Below are 19,266 nucleotides of genomic sequence, written 5' to 3' on the forward strand. Positions count from 1 at the left end.
GAATAAATGCAGTTCTTTTTAACCTTTTATTCATCAAGTATATTAGGCAGCAGAACTGTTTCCAACACTCATAATAAATCAGAATATTAGAATGATTTCTAAATGATCATGTGATAGACTGGATGTTACATGTGACACTGAAGGCTGGAGTTAATGATGCTGAAAATTCAGCTTTACATCACCGAAATAAATGATAATTTAAAGTATAATAAATTTAAAGTATAATAAATTGAAAACCAATTATTTTAAATTGTAATAATATATCACAATATTACATTTTTTTATGTATTTTTGATCAAATCAGGCTTGATGAGCAGAAGAAACTTCTTTCAAAAACATTAAAAATAGTAATGTGTCCAAACTTTTGGCCTGTACTGTATATGTACACAACTAAAACATACATCTTTCTTATCTGAACTGTATATGTTAGTAAATTTTATTTATGTATGCGCAAGTGTTTTATGGATGTGTATGCATGCATCAATTTTATATATGTGCGAGTGTTTAATAGGTGTATATGCACGGATCAAGTTTATATGTATATGCGAGTATGTGCAGGTGTGTCTATGCAGCAAGTTTGTATGTATTTTTGAACATCCAATAGTATGCATGTATATGTGAGTAATTTATAGGTGTATATGCACATGTTTTATGTATGCATTCATAAGCGAAGTTTGATTTAAATCCTACGCGGCGCCTCATACATGGCTCCATTCCCTCTTATGAGTCTACATTCTTCCAGATCAGTGAGCGGTGTCTCATGGTATCATCACAGAAAAGCAAAAAATCACTTTTCAGAACCTTCTCATTCACTGTTCCTTGCTGGTGGACCGATCTTCCAAACCCGATCCAGACAACCAAATCCCTCACAATATGTAAGAAACAGCTGAATACACTTTGAATGTCATTAGGGTCTAAAACAACACTAGACCCCAGCTTTTCATGCATGGACAAAAGAAAAGAAAAGAAAAAAATAAAAAATAAACTGACACATTTTTCAATATCAGCATCATACAGTATATTGCCAGAACATATCAGGTAAATGGCTGGGTGTGGTCCACTGGTTCTGACAGCACACGCAGCAGGAGATACTGACATTTAACTATCAAAAATACTGTGAATACATTGGCATGCCCTTACGTTTAATTAAGATTAGCTCTGATAGTCTACAGGGGGTCTGGGAAAAATGTCAGCACCCAATTGCCTCTGGAGGGGGTCTCAGCAGCTGGCAAAGGGGCTACAATGGCTGCTTCTGCTAGATAAATGATTCAAGAACTGCACTGCGCTTTGATGAACCGTGGGCAGGTAAAGTCAGCTAACATCATCACCGACATAGCTATTGAAACAGTTCTTGTCGTGTTTTGTTGTGCTGCTGTCCTCTTGAAGTGGTTATAATGTTCTTAGATTTCCTTTTCTGTCATGTACACACAGGAGACGCTTTTATTAGGTCATTTATACAGTTAGCCAAACATCGGAATTGGAGAAAAAAAATGTGATCTAAGTAACTTCGATAGTGTATTGCGAAAGTTGCTGACAGGAAGTCTGTTTTAAAAGGACTTTAAATTCCAGGGACCTTGTATTCCAGGGTTCACTAAGCCATTCAAATTCAAGCTCTCATCTATTGGTGCGGAGAGAGTTTGGGACGCAGCCCATGTTTAGTCTAGCTTTTCCACTTTTAATCTAGCTTTCCTCTTTCTTTAGAAAGTCCTCAGTACATTGGTCCCTTTGAACAAATAAATCCAGTCACATACTAAGTCTAGTTACCTTATATTATTTGATATACTGACTATCAGCATAGTTACGTCCACATCACAACCATACTTATATTCAGTATGACAGCACTCTTGATTATATAGCTAATATAAAAAAAAGTCAATTTTTATTATTTTGGTGCTATTTTTTCTCCCATGAGAATAACTAATTTACCCTACTCTTCTCTTCACAGTGGACAAATACCAGGCTTTGGCCTGTCCTCACCACTAGTGTCTCCGAATCAGGAGTATCAAAAAATAAAAAATAAAATAAAGAAAACACCACATGACTGGAAAACAGATTTTTAACAACTGGTTTCAAAGCCTTTAATTGCCAAACAATATTGCTTGACATCATCTTCTGCCCTCTCCTCAATCAGTAACCTGCTGTGAAGATTGCACTGGGAGAAGGCTGATCCCTAAGCTCCTAAGCTGTTTTATCCCTCAGTGGGGGTCCAGCTTACTAATGGAGCTTCATTTCATGTGAATACTATGTGAATATCATTTTGCACACTTGCACTAGTGTGTTATTGCCAATGCTATACCTCTGCACACTCAGTAACATCTTAACATACATGCAAATTTATACTAAGGATGTCTATAATACCTAATGAGTGATCAATGCATGCCAATGGTAGTGGACAGGTACTGAAAAAAAGGTGTTAATTGCATTATTTTAATGGTTTTGAAAATCTAAACACTATACTGAAACATCTAACAATATTTTAGTGATAGTCATGGAAAAACAGGCTTTTTGTCAGAATAATTATGTAGCTATTCCTAACTAACCACAGATATGGTTTACTAGTGTAGTTATAATCAACATAAAACAGCAAAATGCAAACAAAACACTTACTACTACACACTGCATATAGTATCAACAGGTAAGAATTGATTTCTGTTTCTACCTCAAAGGCTGACACATTATAAAGCATAAAGCAGGTATATAACTACGGGTAGTGGTTGGTTGATAGATACATGTATATATACAGTACAGGTCAAAAGTTTGGAAAACATTACTATTTTTAATGTTTTTTGAAAGAAGTCTCTTCTGCTCATCCAAGCCTGCATTTATTTGATTAAAAATACAGCAAAGCACTAATATTGTGAAATATTTTTACTATTTAAAATAAGTTTTCTATTTGAATATACTTTAAAAAAAATAATTTATTCCTGTGATGCAAAGCTGAATTTTCAGCATCATTACTCCAGCCTTCAGTGTCACATGTAACATCCAGTCCATCACATGATCATTTAGGAATCATTCTAATATTCTGATTTATTATGAGTGTTGGAAACAGTTCTGCTGTCTAATATATTTGATGAATAAAAGGTTAAAAAGAACTGCATTTATTCAAAAAAAAAATAATAATAAAAATTCTAATAATATATATTCTAATAATATATTTTCTTTACTATCACTTTTTATCCAATTTAACACATCCTTGCTGAATAAAAGAATTGATTTTATTTAAAAAAAGAAAGAAAAAAAAATTACTGACCCCAAATTACTGAGCAGTAGTGTATATTGTTATTACAAAATTTATATTTTAAAAACATAGCTTATTTTTATTTTTTTTTTACTTTTTATTCATCAAAGAATCCTAAAAAAGTATCACATGTTCTGAAAAAATATTAAGCAGCAGAACTGTTTCCAACTCTGATAATGAATCATCATATTAGAATGATTTCTAATGGATCATGTGATAATGATCCTAAAAATTCAGCTTTGCATCACAGAAGTAAATGATAATTTAAAGTATAATACATTTAAAAACAATTATTTTAAATTGTAATAATATATCACAATATTAATTTTTCTTCTGTATTTTTGATCAAATAAATGCAGGCTTGATGAGCAGAAGAAACTTCTTTCAAAAACATTAAAAATAGTAATGTTTCCAAACTTTTGGTCTGTACTGTATGTGTATATATATGTATGTGTGTATATATATATATATATATATATATATATATATATATATATATATATATATATATGTATATATATGAAAATGTAGCTCAAAAAAGTAACTTTTTAAAACATTTACAGTTTTTTATTTGTAAATGTGAGCTGCCAATGAATAAACATATAGTCTGATCAAGTGCTCAAACTGTATTTAAAACTAAGATCGAACTTACCAGGCTTCCATAACAAGACTAAGTGTTCAGTGAGTGTTAATATCTGTGATTTCTGTGTCTAGCAGTCTAATTACAGTAATACAGTCTAATTACAATCCTGAACTTGAAGTTCAGCCCAAAGGATACTGATTTTACACTTGGTGTGAATAGACAATTTGTCTGTGTTTTGCTTAATTGCAACATGCTTGTTGTGAAAGGTCCTTACAGACTATGTAATTGGAAACTTTTTTTTTTCTTCTTCTTTTTTTTAGAAACGCTTTATGGAATTTGAGATTAAAGTTACAAGCTTAATTATTTTTGATTATTCAAACGTAACGTGATTGTTTTGTAATAGTCTGAAAGCAATTTCAACTGATGCATTCAAGAAACATGTCCAAAACATAAGCAGCTAGATTTTCTGAATGAAGGTGCATTGTTTTCAAGGCAAAAAGAGAACTTTTTCTTTTACTTTCTTTCGTTCTTTCTTTCTTTTCAAATTTAATTTCATTAATAGCCCAGCTGAAATCAATAGCTGTGCAAAGGCCATCAACACTGAGAGTTAAATTCTGAATGCTTAATATTTTATCGCTGAAAGTCATTAAATTTAAAATATTTGATATAGTTCATTGTTTCTTTATTTTCTTACATTGTACTTGATTTATATCACATATTACCACGGTTTTAAATTATGTCAGTAAATCAGAACACTAAAATGAATGGAATAGTCGATAGTGGCTCTGAATCGCTCTTGACGCGCGTCGTGGGAACGGCGAGGGGCGTCAACTGCGCGCACTCGACACATGTACCAGACGCATGCATGTGAACCTTCGGGAGACAGATGAAAGAGACCAGCTCGAAGTGAAGACCGCGAAGCTCTCGATGGGTAACCATCCCAACATGACCCGTGAACACACGGTCAGTAACTGGACCGCCGTGAGGAGAGACGCGGGCTTCGAGGGTCCGGCGCTCGCGCTGCTCTCGGTCATGATGGTCATTCTGATTGCTGTGATTGTGTGTGGAAACGCGTTGGTCATCGTCGCCTTCAAGATGGACAAGAGTTTGCGCAAACAGAGCAATTATTTCCTGCTAAACCTGGCCATCTCAGACTTTCTCGTTGGTAAGTAAAGTTTGCAGAAAAGTTTAATAGTCTTAAAAAAATTGTCAGCGTAGTCAGATATGCCAACAATATCAAATTTTCTAGTGATTGTCGTATTCAAGGGTGAATAAAATTTGGTGCAAAGTGATGTAGTCGAACATTATGCAGGACTGGTCTGTCTGAAATATTCAGAAAATAAAATAAAGCTGAATAAAATTCGTTAATATGATCTTTTTTTTTTTTAATCAAGAGTTTTTGAGTAGTAAGATTGTTATCTTAATATATTCAAATCGCTAGCTTTAGAATTTTATTAAAAAATGTAGCTATTAAAATCTCACATGCTTATTCTTGATTTAAAATTATTTGATTGTAACGTGCTTACTTTGAAAAACAAGTTATTTAATAATGTGTACATAGGCTAATATTTTTCCCAGAGCTTTGATTAATAATAATAATAATAATAATAATAATAATAATATACTCCAATCCAAGAGTCATAATGAAGAAACAGAAATTCAGAGGGGAAAAAGAGTCTGCAGTTGTCTGCTTTAACATCCAAAGAGATGTGATGTAAGTAGCGAAATTAATTTTAGGTGGGTCATTCTTTTGTTATGTTTTTAGTTATGTTTATGTTATTTTTTTGTTTTTGGTTAATTTAGTGTATTTTGCATGTTTGATAATTTCATCAGCAGGTTGCATGGGATACTATGCTCTCTGTCAGTGGATTTGTCTGTGGAAGTGTTTTTGCATTTTTCACCCCATGTTTTATGTCAGAATTTTGCCTTGTCATATCTAGGTGTTAAAAACTGCTCTGAACTTATTAATCACTCTAGTGTATTATGCATCCACCGATGTCTGCTCTTGTGATGACAAAATCTATAAGCAGCTGAGAATTACTATAGATGCTGTTGAGGAAAGCAAATAGTGTAAAGCTAAAAAGCAATTGCATGAAATCCCTTTTAGGCAAATCAGTCTGGTACAGCTATCTGCTTGAACAAACAAAATGAACACAGCTGTTGTGAAAAAAAAACAGTTTGGGTTGAATCTAAATATAGTATCACAAGAGTAGATATTGCTACCTTAAGGGTAGACATTACTATTCTAAGATACTAATATATACCCTTTAGAGGTAAAGAAGGTACAAAGGTGTCCCTTTGAAGGTAGTGCCACAAGCTGTTGTACTCCTAAAGGTACGCATTTTATTTCTGAGCATGCATAGAAGTCCATCAGAGAGTGCATGATTCATGAGTCAAATCAAGTATGAGTCTTGGATATAAGTTTTTGGAATTCTCCCATTTATCACTGCAAACCTTGACTAATTGTCTGTGATTGGATATATGCACTTTTCATGGAGCTTTTTTATTGCACTCTAATGAACTCTATTGTACTGTACTCTATGATATTGCTGTTATAAATCTCCACATACGGATCTTAACGAGTCATTTCACTAGAGATCCTCTTTAACTGCTGGAGACTATATTGCCTCACATTCATTTTTTATGCAACTCTAGTAAAGATTAACATTTACAGTTTTCTCATTCATAAGTGATTTTTATTACATCAATTACACTTTATTTTGGGGACCGATTCTCACTATTTACTAACTATTAACTGTGACTTTTGCCTCAGTAAACTCCTCATTTGCTGCTTATTAATATTTAGAAAGGTAATTTTTGGGGGTAGAGTTAAGGGACCTAGAATATGTTCATGCAGAATAACGCATTGATATGTGTTTTATAATGACTAATAAACAGCAAATATGCCTAGTTAATAGTGCAAATTGGTCCCAGAAGTGTCATTACATCTAATACATTCATGTGCATTAAATATTTAAGTGGTCTTAGTAGTAAGATTTTAAGAATAGTTACACTTTTTAAAAGTTTGCATTTTTTTATTTTTTATTCTGTTAATGCATTGCAATGCTATCTCACAACCAATTCATACGTATTTTATGAGGTGGTTAATTTGCACACATTCGTACGACCTCACTTGTACGATTTTGTACAATTTGTCTACACCCCAATGACGGATAGGTTTAAGGGCGGGGTTAGGTGTAGGTCATTCGTACAAATTCATACGAATTGTGCAAATCATAAAATATGTAAGATTTAACAAAAATCATATGAATTTGTATGAGTGAGGTCATACGAATTAGCCACCTCGTAAAATATGTATGCCGTGAGATGGGGCACACACTATAATGTTTGGAATTATTAAGCATTTTGGCAAACTGTGTTATAATGGTGCGCTGTTGTTTAGTACAAAATTTTTACCCCAGGTATTAGTGAAGTGCCTACATTTCATAACTGAAGATTTTTTTTTTCTTCTGAAAAATACTTTATCCTAGATTTTTTACTTGACTTCAACACCACGCACAAGTCTAACAAACACTTTTGTGACACACTCAAGTAATAACTAAGGAAACTTTAATTAAGCCATTTCAATAGAGCAAAAAATAAAAAAATAAAATAAAACATTCCCCACACAGATTTTTGGTTCAGTTTGGTCACGCGGATTCATCACATTGACCAACATAAAGCTGCTTGGTTTGAAAGTGATTTTTTTGTGAGCTGGGCTTCATGCATCATCTCTATGCTACAACAATAGATAATGGAGCTCTTTTGACTGTCGTTTTGTTAATGTAACTGGATGTTTACTCTTGAAATTGCAATCATTGTGTAACCACAGCAACACGACTGATAGATTCATCACTAACAGACAAATGGACAAAATGCTGTAACAACAGATATGAATTGTACAAATTATTCAGCTTGACTCTTCAGAATGACTATAATGCTTTTTGGTGGGTGTTTCCCACAGGTGCGTTCTGCATACCCGTGTATATGCCCTACATCCTGACAGGGAAATGGATGCTGGGTAAAGGACTTTGCAAGCTGTGGCTGGTCGTAGACTATCTTCTCTGCACTGCGTCTGTCTTCAACATCGTACTTATCAGCTATGACCGCTATCTCTCCGTTACAAAAGCGGTGAGCCCTAATTTTATGCCCAATATTTTCATTATGTGATGTATTCATTGTGATTCAGCATTCTTAGTTCATGACGACTGCAGAAAGTATTGTCCAGGTTAGCAATAAACAACAGCAACAAGCACTATTAATGATACTCATTAATAAAAATACATGCACAGTCACTGTGACTCAATTTGTTTTGTTCGCTTTAACCAGTCTGACTCATAGTAAAGCAGAACCTGGAAGCAGACTATTATAGAATATCGCATATTATTTAGAAATGGTCAGGAATATGAAACTCTTGCTTGTGTGATAACCACCACAAATGATAAAATGCTTATCAAGAGTCTGAGAATTATTGCAAACTTGATCATTATTAAATATAATTTAAACAGAGAGACAAACTACTGTACATGTACTGTAATTCATCTGCAAGGAAACCTAAAGCATAACTAACTACTTCAGCTGGATTCGGTCAGATTTGCTCTTTTTCAAACAGGTGAGTAACAAACTTTATTATTCTATCTACAGTGCTCTCTTCTAATATTTGTGGCTGTGAAAATAAATCTATATTAAGTCTTTCATTAAAAAAAAAAATCTAAATATTCTAACTTTTCTAAGTAGTGAAACAATTAAAAGTGGGGGGAATCTATAAATAAATATTTTTCTCCAATGCATGTTAGCCACAATTATTGACACCCCTTGATTAAAATTTCTCTGGAGTATATTTATATTTACATTTTTTAGCACACCGGGGTGACTAGGAGCATGAAATTGTCGTATTCAGTTGTCAAACAGGACTGATTCTATGGTCAGATGAAGGAGAAGAAAAAAAAGAAAGGAAAAAAAGGAGCTTTTTGACAGCAAACCCACCAGAAGGGTTTGGTGCAAACAGGGATAAAAAGTACCCAATGCAGCTGGATCTTTAATACTGTGGGCCTATTTTTCTGCTGGAGGTCCTGGACATCTTGTTCACATACACAGCATCAAAAACCAACAGTACCCTCTGTTAGAAATCTTACAATAGGCCATGGTTGGATCTTCTATCAGGAGAATCATCTAAAAACAAACATCAAAATCAACACAAAAATCTGTCACTGAGCACAAAAGGAAGCTTCTGTCATGGCCGTCCCCGAAAAGAACATTGCAATAATTGGTTGCTAATAATTGTGGCCAATGCGAACTAGAGAAAAACATTCATTTTATAATGAGAGAGTCCCCGAAAAGAACATTGCAATAATTGGTTGCTAATAATTGTGGCCAATGCGAACTAGAGATGAAAGATCAAAAAGATAAATTATGCAGATTTATTTTCACAGCCACCTTTCCTCATATTTACCAAGATACTATAAGTGGAGGGCACTGTATGTTGCCAATGCGAACTAGAGAAAAACATTCATTTTATAATGAGAGACATACTAGGGAATATGCAGAATTAGTAGATTAAATTCAGTATCCTAAATGTTTTAGTATCATAAACATTTTATTTAAAAAAGAAGAGTATGTTTGTGAACATCTGACAGCAGTAATTTATCAAATAGCACAAACTTGGGCATGCAGTGTAATTGCACATTATTTTGGCAATTCAGGTGTCTGGATAACATCTCTTTTGACACTTTCTGGTAATATTATCCTTTGTTTAAAGAATTGTATTGTCACTAATGCCAGCAGGGCACCTGTCCTACTTCCATTAACCTTTCTAATGGAAATGCAGGTCTATTGGTTTTTTGTGAGGATATTCTTGCCTTCAAATCACTGTCACTCGGGTCCCGGCGGTAATGCTGGGATAAGTCTCATGATAGGAGCGGGTGGCAGGACAATGGAGCCCCACTGGCAGCTCATGATAAGTCAAACCTGATGCTGATTGTGCCTCCTCATCACTGGCATCATGCTAAATCCCATGCATCATGCATTGGTGTATAGTTTTTGTTCTGTGTGGGGGTTGGCAACACTCTTTTTTCCATGGTTTCTGTTACACTGCAGAACATCTGTGATGAGGTAAAAGAAAGGCTGCGTTGTAGTGAAGTATAATGTATAAATGAGCAAATGTATATTCCCATCAAAACATTTTTGCATTATTATCTGATTCATTTTGTTTGTTTGTTTGTTTGTTTGTTTGTTTGTTTGTTTGTTTGTGTTTAACGCCATGCCAGCTTCTATGGCTATTTTCATGGCGAGAAAATTTATGGCCAAATTATATCATGTTTTTACAATTTATTTTTGCTAAAAACTCTAAAACTGTATTTGACAACTCTATTAAAAACTTTTCAAAAGAATTAACTGAATAAAAAAAGTTTTCTCAAAGGATTAAAACCAGAACAATCCAATAAAACATGCTTCATAGATAAAGAGTTTTGGTGGAGAGAACATGCTGGAGGATCTTCTCCTAATGTTTAAAAACTTGTCATCCTGGAATGACCTATTCTACAGCGGAGAGAACATGCTGGAGGATCTTCTCCTAATGTTTAAAAACTTGTCATCCTGGAATGACCTATTCTACAGCAGTTAATTTCATGTAATTCATTGTATATAGAACTTGTCATCCTGGAATGACCTATTCTACAGCAGTTATAAACAAGTCCTATCGGTTGTAAAATATCCTGGTTCAAGTGGCTAATTCATTGACTATTGACTGGTGAAGGTGATAGATCTGTTAATTATGGATAATGCACTTAAAAAATAAATAAATAAATAAAGAAGAAGATTTTCTTCATGAACTAGGACCTGTTCTGTCTTCCCCTTCAAACTGCATCTTCCTTGTGTGAATTCAGCATGGAATAATGGGTCAGTGCCATCCTGGGAATGTGTATGACCCTCTTGAAATGCTTGAGATCATGGTCTAATGATAAAGGGTGTCATCCCTCAAGAGTTTCAAAAGTGTAGTACCCAAGAGAAAGGCCTCTCCACTTCCTCAGTGGGCTGACTGGAAGGTAGACTTACCACTGACCATCTGCATGGCTTCCAGGTTTCCACTGGTCTTTAAGAAGTTTTAAAAAACAAAGCATTCAGAGTAACTTCTGTGGCGTGTTGTTGTGAATCAGCTTGCAGCAAAACTGAACCAAGTCTAAAATAGGGTTAAAATGAAGTTCTTCAAATCTGGCCCTTGTAGAGTTTAGCTCCAAACTTGATCAAACCTGCCTATCTGCAACTGTCTAGTAATCCTTAAGACCCTGGTTAGCTTGTGCAGGGGTAATGATTAGGGTTGGGACCTTGAGGTCCAAATTTAAAGAACCCTGATTTAAAAATCTGCATGCAAGATCACTGCCTGACAGATTATATGTCAGGAAGCTATCAGCTCCCACTATGCACCTCACTGGCTAACAGATAAACCATGCATGGTACACATTGTAGATATTAATTAATATGAATATGAGGCTGCTAGATTTGAGCCATAATTTATATTTGAAATTTAAAAAGTGGTCTCTACATTTACCTTTATCCCAATATGCTTTAATTTATCTCACTAAAGGACAGTGAAGATCAAAACAACACACATACACTCTAAAGGAGAAACTAAAGGAATTTTTAATTAGCTTTTTAAATTATTTATTTTGTGATATCTTGATCTTTGCTCACATCACAAAAGAAAAACCACTGTGCTTCAAAGAGCACAACCAAAATAGAGCTTTAGCCCATAGTACTGTGACAAATTACTTATATGGTTTACATTTGTATTTTTCACAAGCGTTTAAGGACTCAGATAATTTGTATTTATTATTTATAGTATAAGTGCTTTTAATTGCATATTTAAGTGCACTACCTTGAGTATTTTTAGCCTTTTATTTGGATTTTTTACCAAAATACTTGTAAGACTTACATATGTATTTTTCACCACTGTTCCAGGACTCAGATAACGTATGTAGTATTATTTATTTATTTATTTATTTAATTAATTTATTTAATTAATTATTTTTTCAAACCCCAATTCCAGAGAAGTTGGGACATTTTGTAAAATGCAAAAAAGAAAAGAGAAAAGATTTCCAAAGTTTTCACTGACCAACGTAAATGTATTTTGTAAATATGAACACATTTTGTTTTTGACGGGTGCAACACATTCCAAAAAAGATGGGACAGAGGCAAAATAAAAGTGAAAAGGTTATAGAATATTCATGTTAAACTGTTTTGAAACAGCTCACAGTAAGCAGGTGAATTGGTTATAGGTCAAGGTATCATGTTTGGGTATAAAAGGAGCATCTCAGTCTTTGTAAGCAAAGCTGGATCATGGCTCATCACTTTGTGCCAAATGTCACGAGAGAAGTGTCCAATAAATAAATAAATTAAAAAAATCACATTTCACAATGCAAAATTGCAAAGAATCTAAGTCTTTCACCAAGTATCACGCGTAATATTGTGAAAAGAGAGGGAATCCAGAGAAATCACAGTACAAGTAGGGCAAGGCAGGAAACCTTTTTTGAATGAGCTTGACCTTTGACCCCTCAGATGGCATTGCATAAGAAACTGTCATGCTGCATGCATGTTACATGCATGTTAAATATAGCCACATGGGATCAGGAGTACTTCAGGAAACTGCTGTCACTTAACAGTCTGCTACTGCATCAAGAAATACAACTTGAACATCTGTTATTCTAGGATAAAGCTATACATAAAATTCTGTGCATTGATGCTGCCGGGTTCTCTGGGCCAGAGCTCATCTCAGATAATCAAAAAGACTCTCAGATGAGTCCACATTTCAACTTGCTTCTGGGAAAAATGGATGGCGAGTTCTCAGCCCCAAAGACCAAAGGGACCATCCAGACTTTCATCAGTGACAGAGGTAAAAGCAAATGTCTGTCATGGTATGGAGGTATATCAGAGCAAACAGCATGGGTGACTGGCATATGTGCGAAGGTACTGTTGACATGGAGGCATATATTGGGATTGTACGAAGATATATATGCTGCCATCAAGATGTTGTCTTTCGTGGGAAGTCCATAGATCAAGACAATGCCATCTCTCATTCTGCTTGTGCTATAACAGCGTGATTTCGTAGAAACAGGGTGTATGGCTCATCATTAAAACGAGAATCAGACAACAAGAATCACAGACTGCTCAGCTTCTGAAGTCTTGTATAAATTTTGCTTACAGAGCTTTAACCATTAGTATCCTCAATTCCTAATTACAGTTAAACATTGTGATTAAAAGGACCGCTGATGTTACACAGTGTTAAATGTGCCCCTGTCCCAACTTTTTTGGAGTGTGTTGCAGCCATCAAAATCATTTTTTTTTTTTTCATAATTAGAAAATACATTTATGTTGGTCGGTGAAAACTTTGAAAATCTTTTCTCTTTACTTTTGTCAATTAAATAAAAGTTAAAGAGAATTAACAAATCACAGATTCTTGATTTTATTGCGTTTTACAAAATGTCCCAACATCTCTGGAATTGGGGTTATATATAATATCTTATAAGTTGTTATTATTAGTGCATTTAATTGCATATTTAAGTGCACTACTTTAAATATTATTAGCTCTCCAATAAAAATGTCTACACTAATAGTTACATTAACAGTGGTGCAAAGTAACTTCAAGTGTATTAGGCAGCAACAGGTGTGAACAGGTGGGCTGGGATTTTTTTTTTTTTTTTTTTTTTTTTTGCATTTTGCATTTTGCCAAAAAGCCATTTTTGAACGGATGTTGCATGAGATGATCTTCCCAAATCTTTATTGTGGGGTTAAATCCGTCTAACTAAAGAAACATCCTGAGATGCCCCATGAACAATGATTTTATAGAGCATTGAAGATTGTGGAATATTTACTTCAAAGCTTTCTCTGATGTTTGTTTAGACTCAGGTCAGAAAGCGTCCTTGAAAATGTCTGGTTTTGTTTTCCCACACAAGCTCTTAACATCAGAGTAATGATACAAACATACATCACAATACGTAACGTCTGCCTTTAATCTGCAAGACAGCCATGTTTGATCTCACAGACTGCGGCTTCAGCTTCAATCAAAGGCAGTAGAGGAAAGATTCATGCTATCATTGGCAGCACTATGATGGGCACACATACTCGGATATGTGTGTACCAGCAAAAGAAAGTGTTTTGCTTCATTCCCTACTGTGCGTTTTCATGTACAGCTTCTGTGTACGGTTCAGTGGAGCAATACCACACTTTGTTGTCTTGAAATTAATTATGCCAAGAGTTGATTTTTAATTAGTACTCTTTTAGTTGAATAGCAATAAATACTTAATCTCAATTTTTTTTTTTTTTTTTTTTGTTACATCTTGATAATTGGTTGCATCTTGATCGATTTTTTTTTTTTTAATCAATTTGTCAAATGATTATCATCACATTAGTTTTACATTTGGGTCTCCATACAACTACAGCATTGGAAGCTGGCATGTAAAAACAGCAGTAACTTACAAGATTTTAAATCTGAAATTAACATTTTTTAGGGTTGTAGTAGTACAAGTGAATAATGACAAAATGCTGGTAAAACAACCACATTTCTTAGCAGATAATAGAATTAATGGCAAGTACTGTGGACCAGAGGTGTAAAAAGTACTCAGAAATTTTACTCAAGTGAAAGTACAAATAATTGGTGAAAATTTTACTCAATTAAAAGTACAAGTATCTGGCCAAAAACATACTTAAGTAAAAGTAAAACAGTACAACTTTAAATTGTACTCAAGTATTTAAAAAAGTAGAAGTATATATATAACAGATATACAGAAGTTTTGTTAAAGGGAGAAAACGCAACAAAATGCACAGATCAAACACATACATCTAGTGCAACATTTAAAATGCAGCACAGTGGAACATACACACACACACACACACACACACACACACACACACACACACAAATACAGGGAAAGGGATTAAAAGGAAACTCTATCCTTTCCACCCTCATGCCATCCAATATATATATGATTTTCTTTTATCAGATGAACACATACTAGGATTTTAGGGGGGGGGGGTCATCTCTCTTTGATTAATGCAAGTGAATGGGACGTCCAAAACTGAATATGACAGACAGTAACTCGTACAACCCCTGCTAATTAATCAGTGTATTCTTAAGTGAAAGGATAAATACAACAAATACGAATACCAATAGTTTAAACTTGACCGTCGTGTTCACTTTGTGTGGTTTCTGAAGTGGTCCTGTCCCCTTGCATTAAACAGACTAAAAATCTTTTCTTGTGTTCATCTGAAGAAAGAAAGTCATAAACATCTGGGACAACATGAAATGATGAGAGAATTTTTATTTTTGGGTGAACTATTCCTTTGAATAGCAAGATGTGATGCAGAGGCTAAAACATCTTCCAGACAAAATACAAGAATGTGTTGCATTAATGAGGAGAGTCATAGAATTAAAACATACAACATTAACATTTTGAAAGGTCACTTTTTTTGTGTTGTCTTTTCAACATCACTGTCTAAGGATAATTATACTTTTAATTGTTTATTTAGGGTATTTAGAGTTTTTTTTTTTTTTTTTTACTTGGCAAATATTGATAAATAATTATTTGTGACTAATTAGATTAATTAATAAGCAAATCATATAATTATTAAGATAAAAAATATCCTAATTAAAAGTCTTGAATGCTATTCAATGTCATATAATGACATGATATCCACTACCTGGTAAGAACATCACTAAACATAAATTACAATTTATTAAACATAAAATGTTCATTTAAACACTTTTTTTCCCCTCGAGATTTGTAACATTTAATAAAAAAAAAAAAAAAAAAACATTCCCACAAAAATATTAATTGTATTTAAATTCTAATCATTGATTTATTTGCACTCAATCTTGTGCATTCAGCTAATAAAGTACAGAGTTATAGGCTCTATCAAAACAGAAAGAATAATGAATAAACTGTTTTGGGGGGGAAACGCGACTTTGCTACCTCAATATGCTTCCTCAGATTTAATAGTAAACTTTTGAAGCCAGACATTTACCTGATGAAAGTCACAACTGAAGTAGAAATGTGTGTGTTTGATGTGTGAAAACAATGATCATTGGTTGTCACATCAAGCACGAACATTTGAACTTCTGTTTACCATGTTTATTGTGCATAAGATAAAATAAAAATGTAATGTACTTTTTAAGATTAAATAAATTGTAAGGAGTAAAAAGTACTGTTTCCAAGGAATGTAATCAAGTAAAAGTACAAGTAACCAGTTTAAATTGTGCTTGAATAAAGTACAAATGCCCGAAAATAATACTTAAGTAAAGTAATCAAGTAAAATTATTTTACACCTCTGCTGTGGACTGAACTGTAAGTTTTGCCATGCATCTTACAGTAAAACTTAAATTTATTATTCATTGGAAACATTGGCTTTTATGTTGGGATATTTCATTGTATTTAAGTCTGATATTTGAGTGTTAAAGTGCCTCTATTATGGGTTATGAAAGGTTCATATTTTGGTTTTGGGAGTTCCCAACAACAAGTTGAGATGCATGCAAGGTCAAAAAGACTTTCATTGTCTTATAATATGCATTTATTTTTACCTTACTTGTTCAACGGCTCCCAAACGATTCGCTCAACGATTCATTTTTCCAAACCCCTCCTTTGCGTGACACTAATCTGTGGTGATTGGTCCGATTAGTTTCCTTTTTATTTCATCATGCCTGACTGTAATGCCTGATAAAGCAGTGTTTGTGAAGGCAGTGCTGCTTTGCCTTTGTGTACAGCCGTTACCGGGCAAACAGCTATTTTTACAGCTCCAAAAACAGCACCTAGTGGCAAAAAACTAATTAGCATTTTCATTCAGACCAATGTTAAAAGATCAACAAGTGGGCGGGCAATATGATAATGTTTTATACTGACAGCCAAAGTTTACTTTCATCAGTTATCCAAGGATGATTTACAGCATTCTAAGATCAATCTAACCATAATAACGGATATATGTACTGTGACTCTTTGACTCAGTATGTAGTTATATGCATGTATCTCTGTAGTTCTCAGTTTTCTGCATTTTTTTCTGACAATTAAATGCAATTTTTCCATTGTTTTCTTTCCTGATCCTAGGTATCTTATCGTGCCAAACAAGGAATGATACACTTTGCAGTGGTGAAGATAGCAGCGGTTTGGATTTTAGCCTTCCTCCTCTATGGACCGGCCATCTTATTCTGGGAGCACCTGACAGGCAAGAGCCGTGTGCCGGACGATGAGTGCTTTGCTGAGTTCTACTACACCTGGTACTTCCTACTTTCTGCTTCAGTGGTCGAGTTTTTCTTACCGTTTTTTTCTGTGGCTTTCTTCAACATCAGCATCTACCTCAACATCCGTCAGAGGAGACTTGGCAGCAAGAGAGAATCCTGTTCTCCAAAGAGCCAGGACGCTACAAATCTGTACGGGGAGAAAGCACGCATGAGCATCCAAATCTGCTGGAACTCCATGATGCTCAAGAAGAAAAGTGCAGCAGACGGCGAGAAGCGCTCAGAGAACGATGGTCTGTCGATGCGGTGTGTCCAGCGCTCACGTCTGAGGCAGGACAAAAAGATTGCTAAATCTCTGGCCATAATCGTGTGTGTTTTTGCGGTGTGCTGGGCGCCGTACACTCTGTTAATGATCGTGCGAGCGGCATGCAGAGGAGACTGCGTGTCCCATCACTGGTATGAGGTGACATTCTGGCTGCTGTGGCTGAACTCAGCGATCAACCCATTCCTCTACCCACTGTGCCACAGCAGCTTCCGAAGAGCCTTCTTCAAGATCCTCTGCCCACGACAGAGGTCCAACATACCACTGACCGCCCATTCATCCAGCACACACAGATAGTTTGAGTGATCAGAGGACAGCACACATGTACTGAAATAGCATGTACAAAGAGGATTTAAGTGCCTATGTATGGAAAGGAATGTTCCAGGTTCAATACAAGTCTGTCAACTGCATTTGTGGCATAAGAGGTGTTTACCTGACACCAATTTTAACTTAAAATGGAAAGCTTTTTATGTGTTTTGGGTGCCAGAAAATGCAAACTTTTGAAAACATGTTTTAAAGTGCAAGTGTGCAGTAGGGGTGGGCGATATAGCCTCAAAATTATATCACGATATTTCAAGAATATTTGCGATGATATTTATTACGATATAGAAAAAAATATGGAACAACGTTTTATTGGTGATTGCAGCTGGCAGGCAGCAGTATGTATTAGTGCAAACACAATGAAGGGCATTTTCCATCCTTTTCCAATGAGCTACTGTCATTGATGACAGACTAATTCGAAGTGTAAATCTATTGTCATATGGTGGCAGAAGCAGCATTATAGTGCAATAGTAGTGACCAGTGTAGGGCAAGTTTCTTTAAAAAAATATATATTATTTTTAAATATTGAACACTAATACAAAACAACAAATGTAAAAATACTTATTTAACACTGTACATTTTTTAACATTCTAACAGACATTGCTGAAAATCTCCTAGATTCTGTGAACCGTCTGTGGGTGGAGCATCCACTCGTCCGAGGGGACATTGCTCCGATATAGCATGTCTGCTCCCTGGTTCAGCCTGCCTGGCACATGCGTTGTTTCAGTAAACACAAGTTGAGCTGAGCCCATTCCAAGAGGCATTCTACCAGAATGAAGAGGCGTTTCGAGGATAGACTGCCCTGGCGATCCAATTTTGAATGAGTCTGCAAGCTGCTGAATTACCAGTACATATTCTGGCGTGACTACCACCCTCATTTGGGCTGAGCCGAGAACTGTTCCCAGGAACGATATCCATTGGCTGGGGGACAGTGTACTCTTGGCAAAATTGACCCTGAGTCCCAGGCATTCTGAGGAGGAAGGATCTGTGAGATAGTAGCTCGTCCTCTGACTGGGCCAGATTGAGCCATTCGTCGGGGTAATTCAGAATGTGGATTCCCATCTGTCTCAGTGGGGAAACTTTTTACTTTGTAAAAGTGCAAGGAGCTAGGGACAGTCCAAAGGGAAGGACCATGTATTGATAAGCAACTCCCTCAAAGGCGAATCTTAAGAATCATCTGTGGTGGGTGGCTATCTGGATGTGAAAGTAGGTGACTTTCCAATCCAGTGAAAAGAACCAGTCCCCCGGCACACTTGCGAGAGGACCTGTTTCAATGTAATCTTTCTGAAAGGCCGTTTCACGAGGGCGCGGTTCAGGTGTCTGAGATCGAGGATGGGTCTTTGTCTGCCATCCTTTTTGGGGATAAGGAGCTATTGTCTGTAGAATCCTGACTCGCTCTGAGCTGGGGGAACCATTTCTATGGCTCCTTTCACCAGCAAATTTATCACCTTGTGTTGGTGTGCAGGACGTGTGCATCTGCTGTTTTGAACAAGGTTGGAAACATTGTTGTTGAATTTCTGGGTTCTTTTTGAAGTGAAATTTGAAAAGAAATTTGCTCTCTTTTTGAAATTCTTTGAGCG

At 35.3% G+C, this 19,266-nt stretch overlaps 1 protein-coding gene across 1 annotated transcript; it reads left to right on the forward strand.

Moving 5' to 3' along the window:
• Positions 1-4,666: 4,666 nt before the first annotated feature.
• On the forward strand, positions 4,667-19,132 carry LOC109079568 (histamine H3 receptor). The gene is made up of 3 exons (XM_019094712.2): positions 4,667-4,989; positions 7,789-7,955; positions 16,913-19,132. The coding sequence occupies exons 1-3, from the start codon at positions 4,686-4,688 to the stop codon at positions 17,660-17,662; spliced, it is 1,221 nt and encodes a 406-aa protein (XP_018950257.2). The 5' UTR covers positions 4,667-4,685; the 3' UTR covers positions 17,663-19,132.
• Positions 19,133-19,266: the final 134 nt, after the last annotated feature.

Source organism: Cyprinus carpio, chromosome B2 (assembly GCF_018340385.1).
Source record: "Cyprinus carpio isolate SPL01 chromosome B2, ASM1834038v1, whole genome shotgun sequence".
NCBI classification, from domain to species: domain Eukaryota; kingdom Metazoa; phylum Chordata; class Actinopteri; order Cypriniformes; family Cyprinidae; genus Cyprinus; species Cyprinus carpio.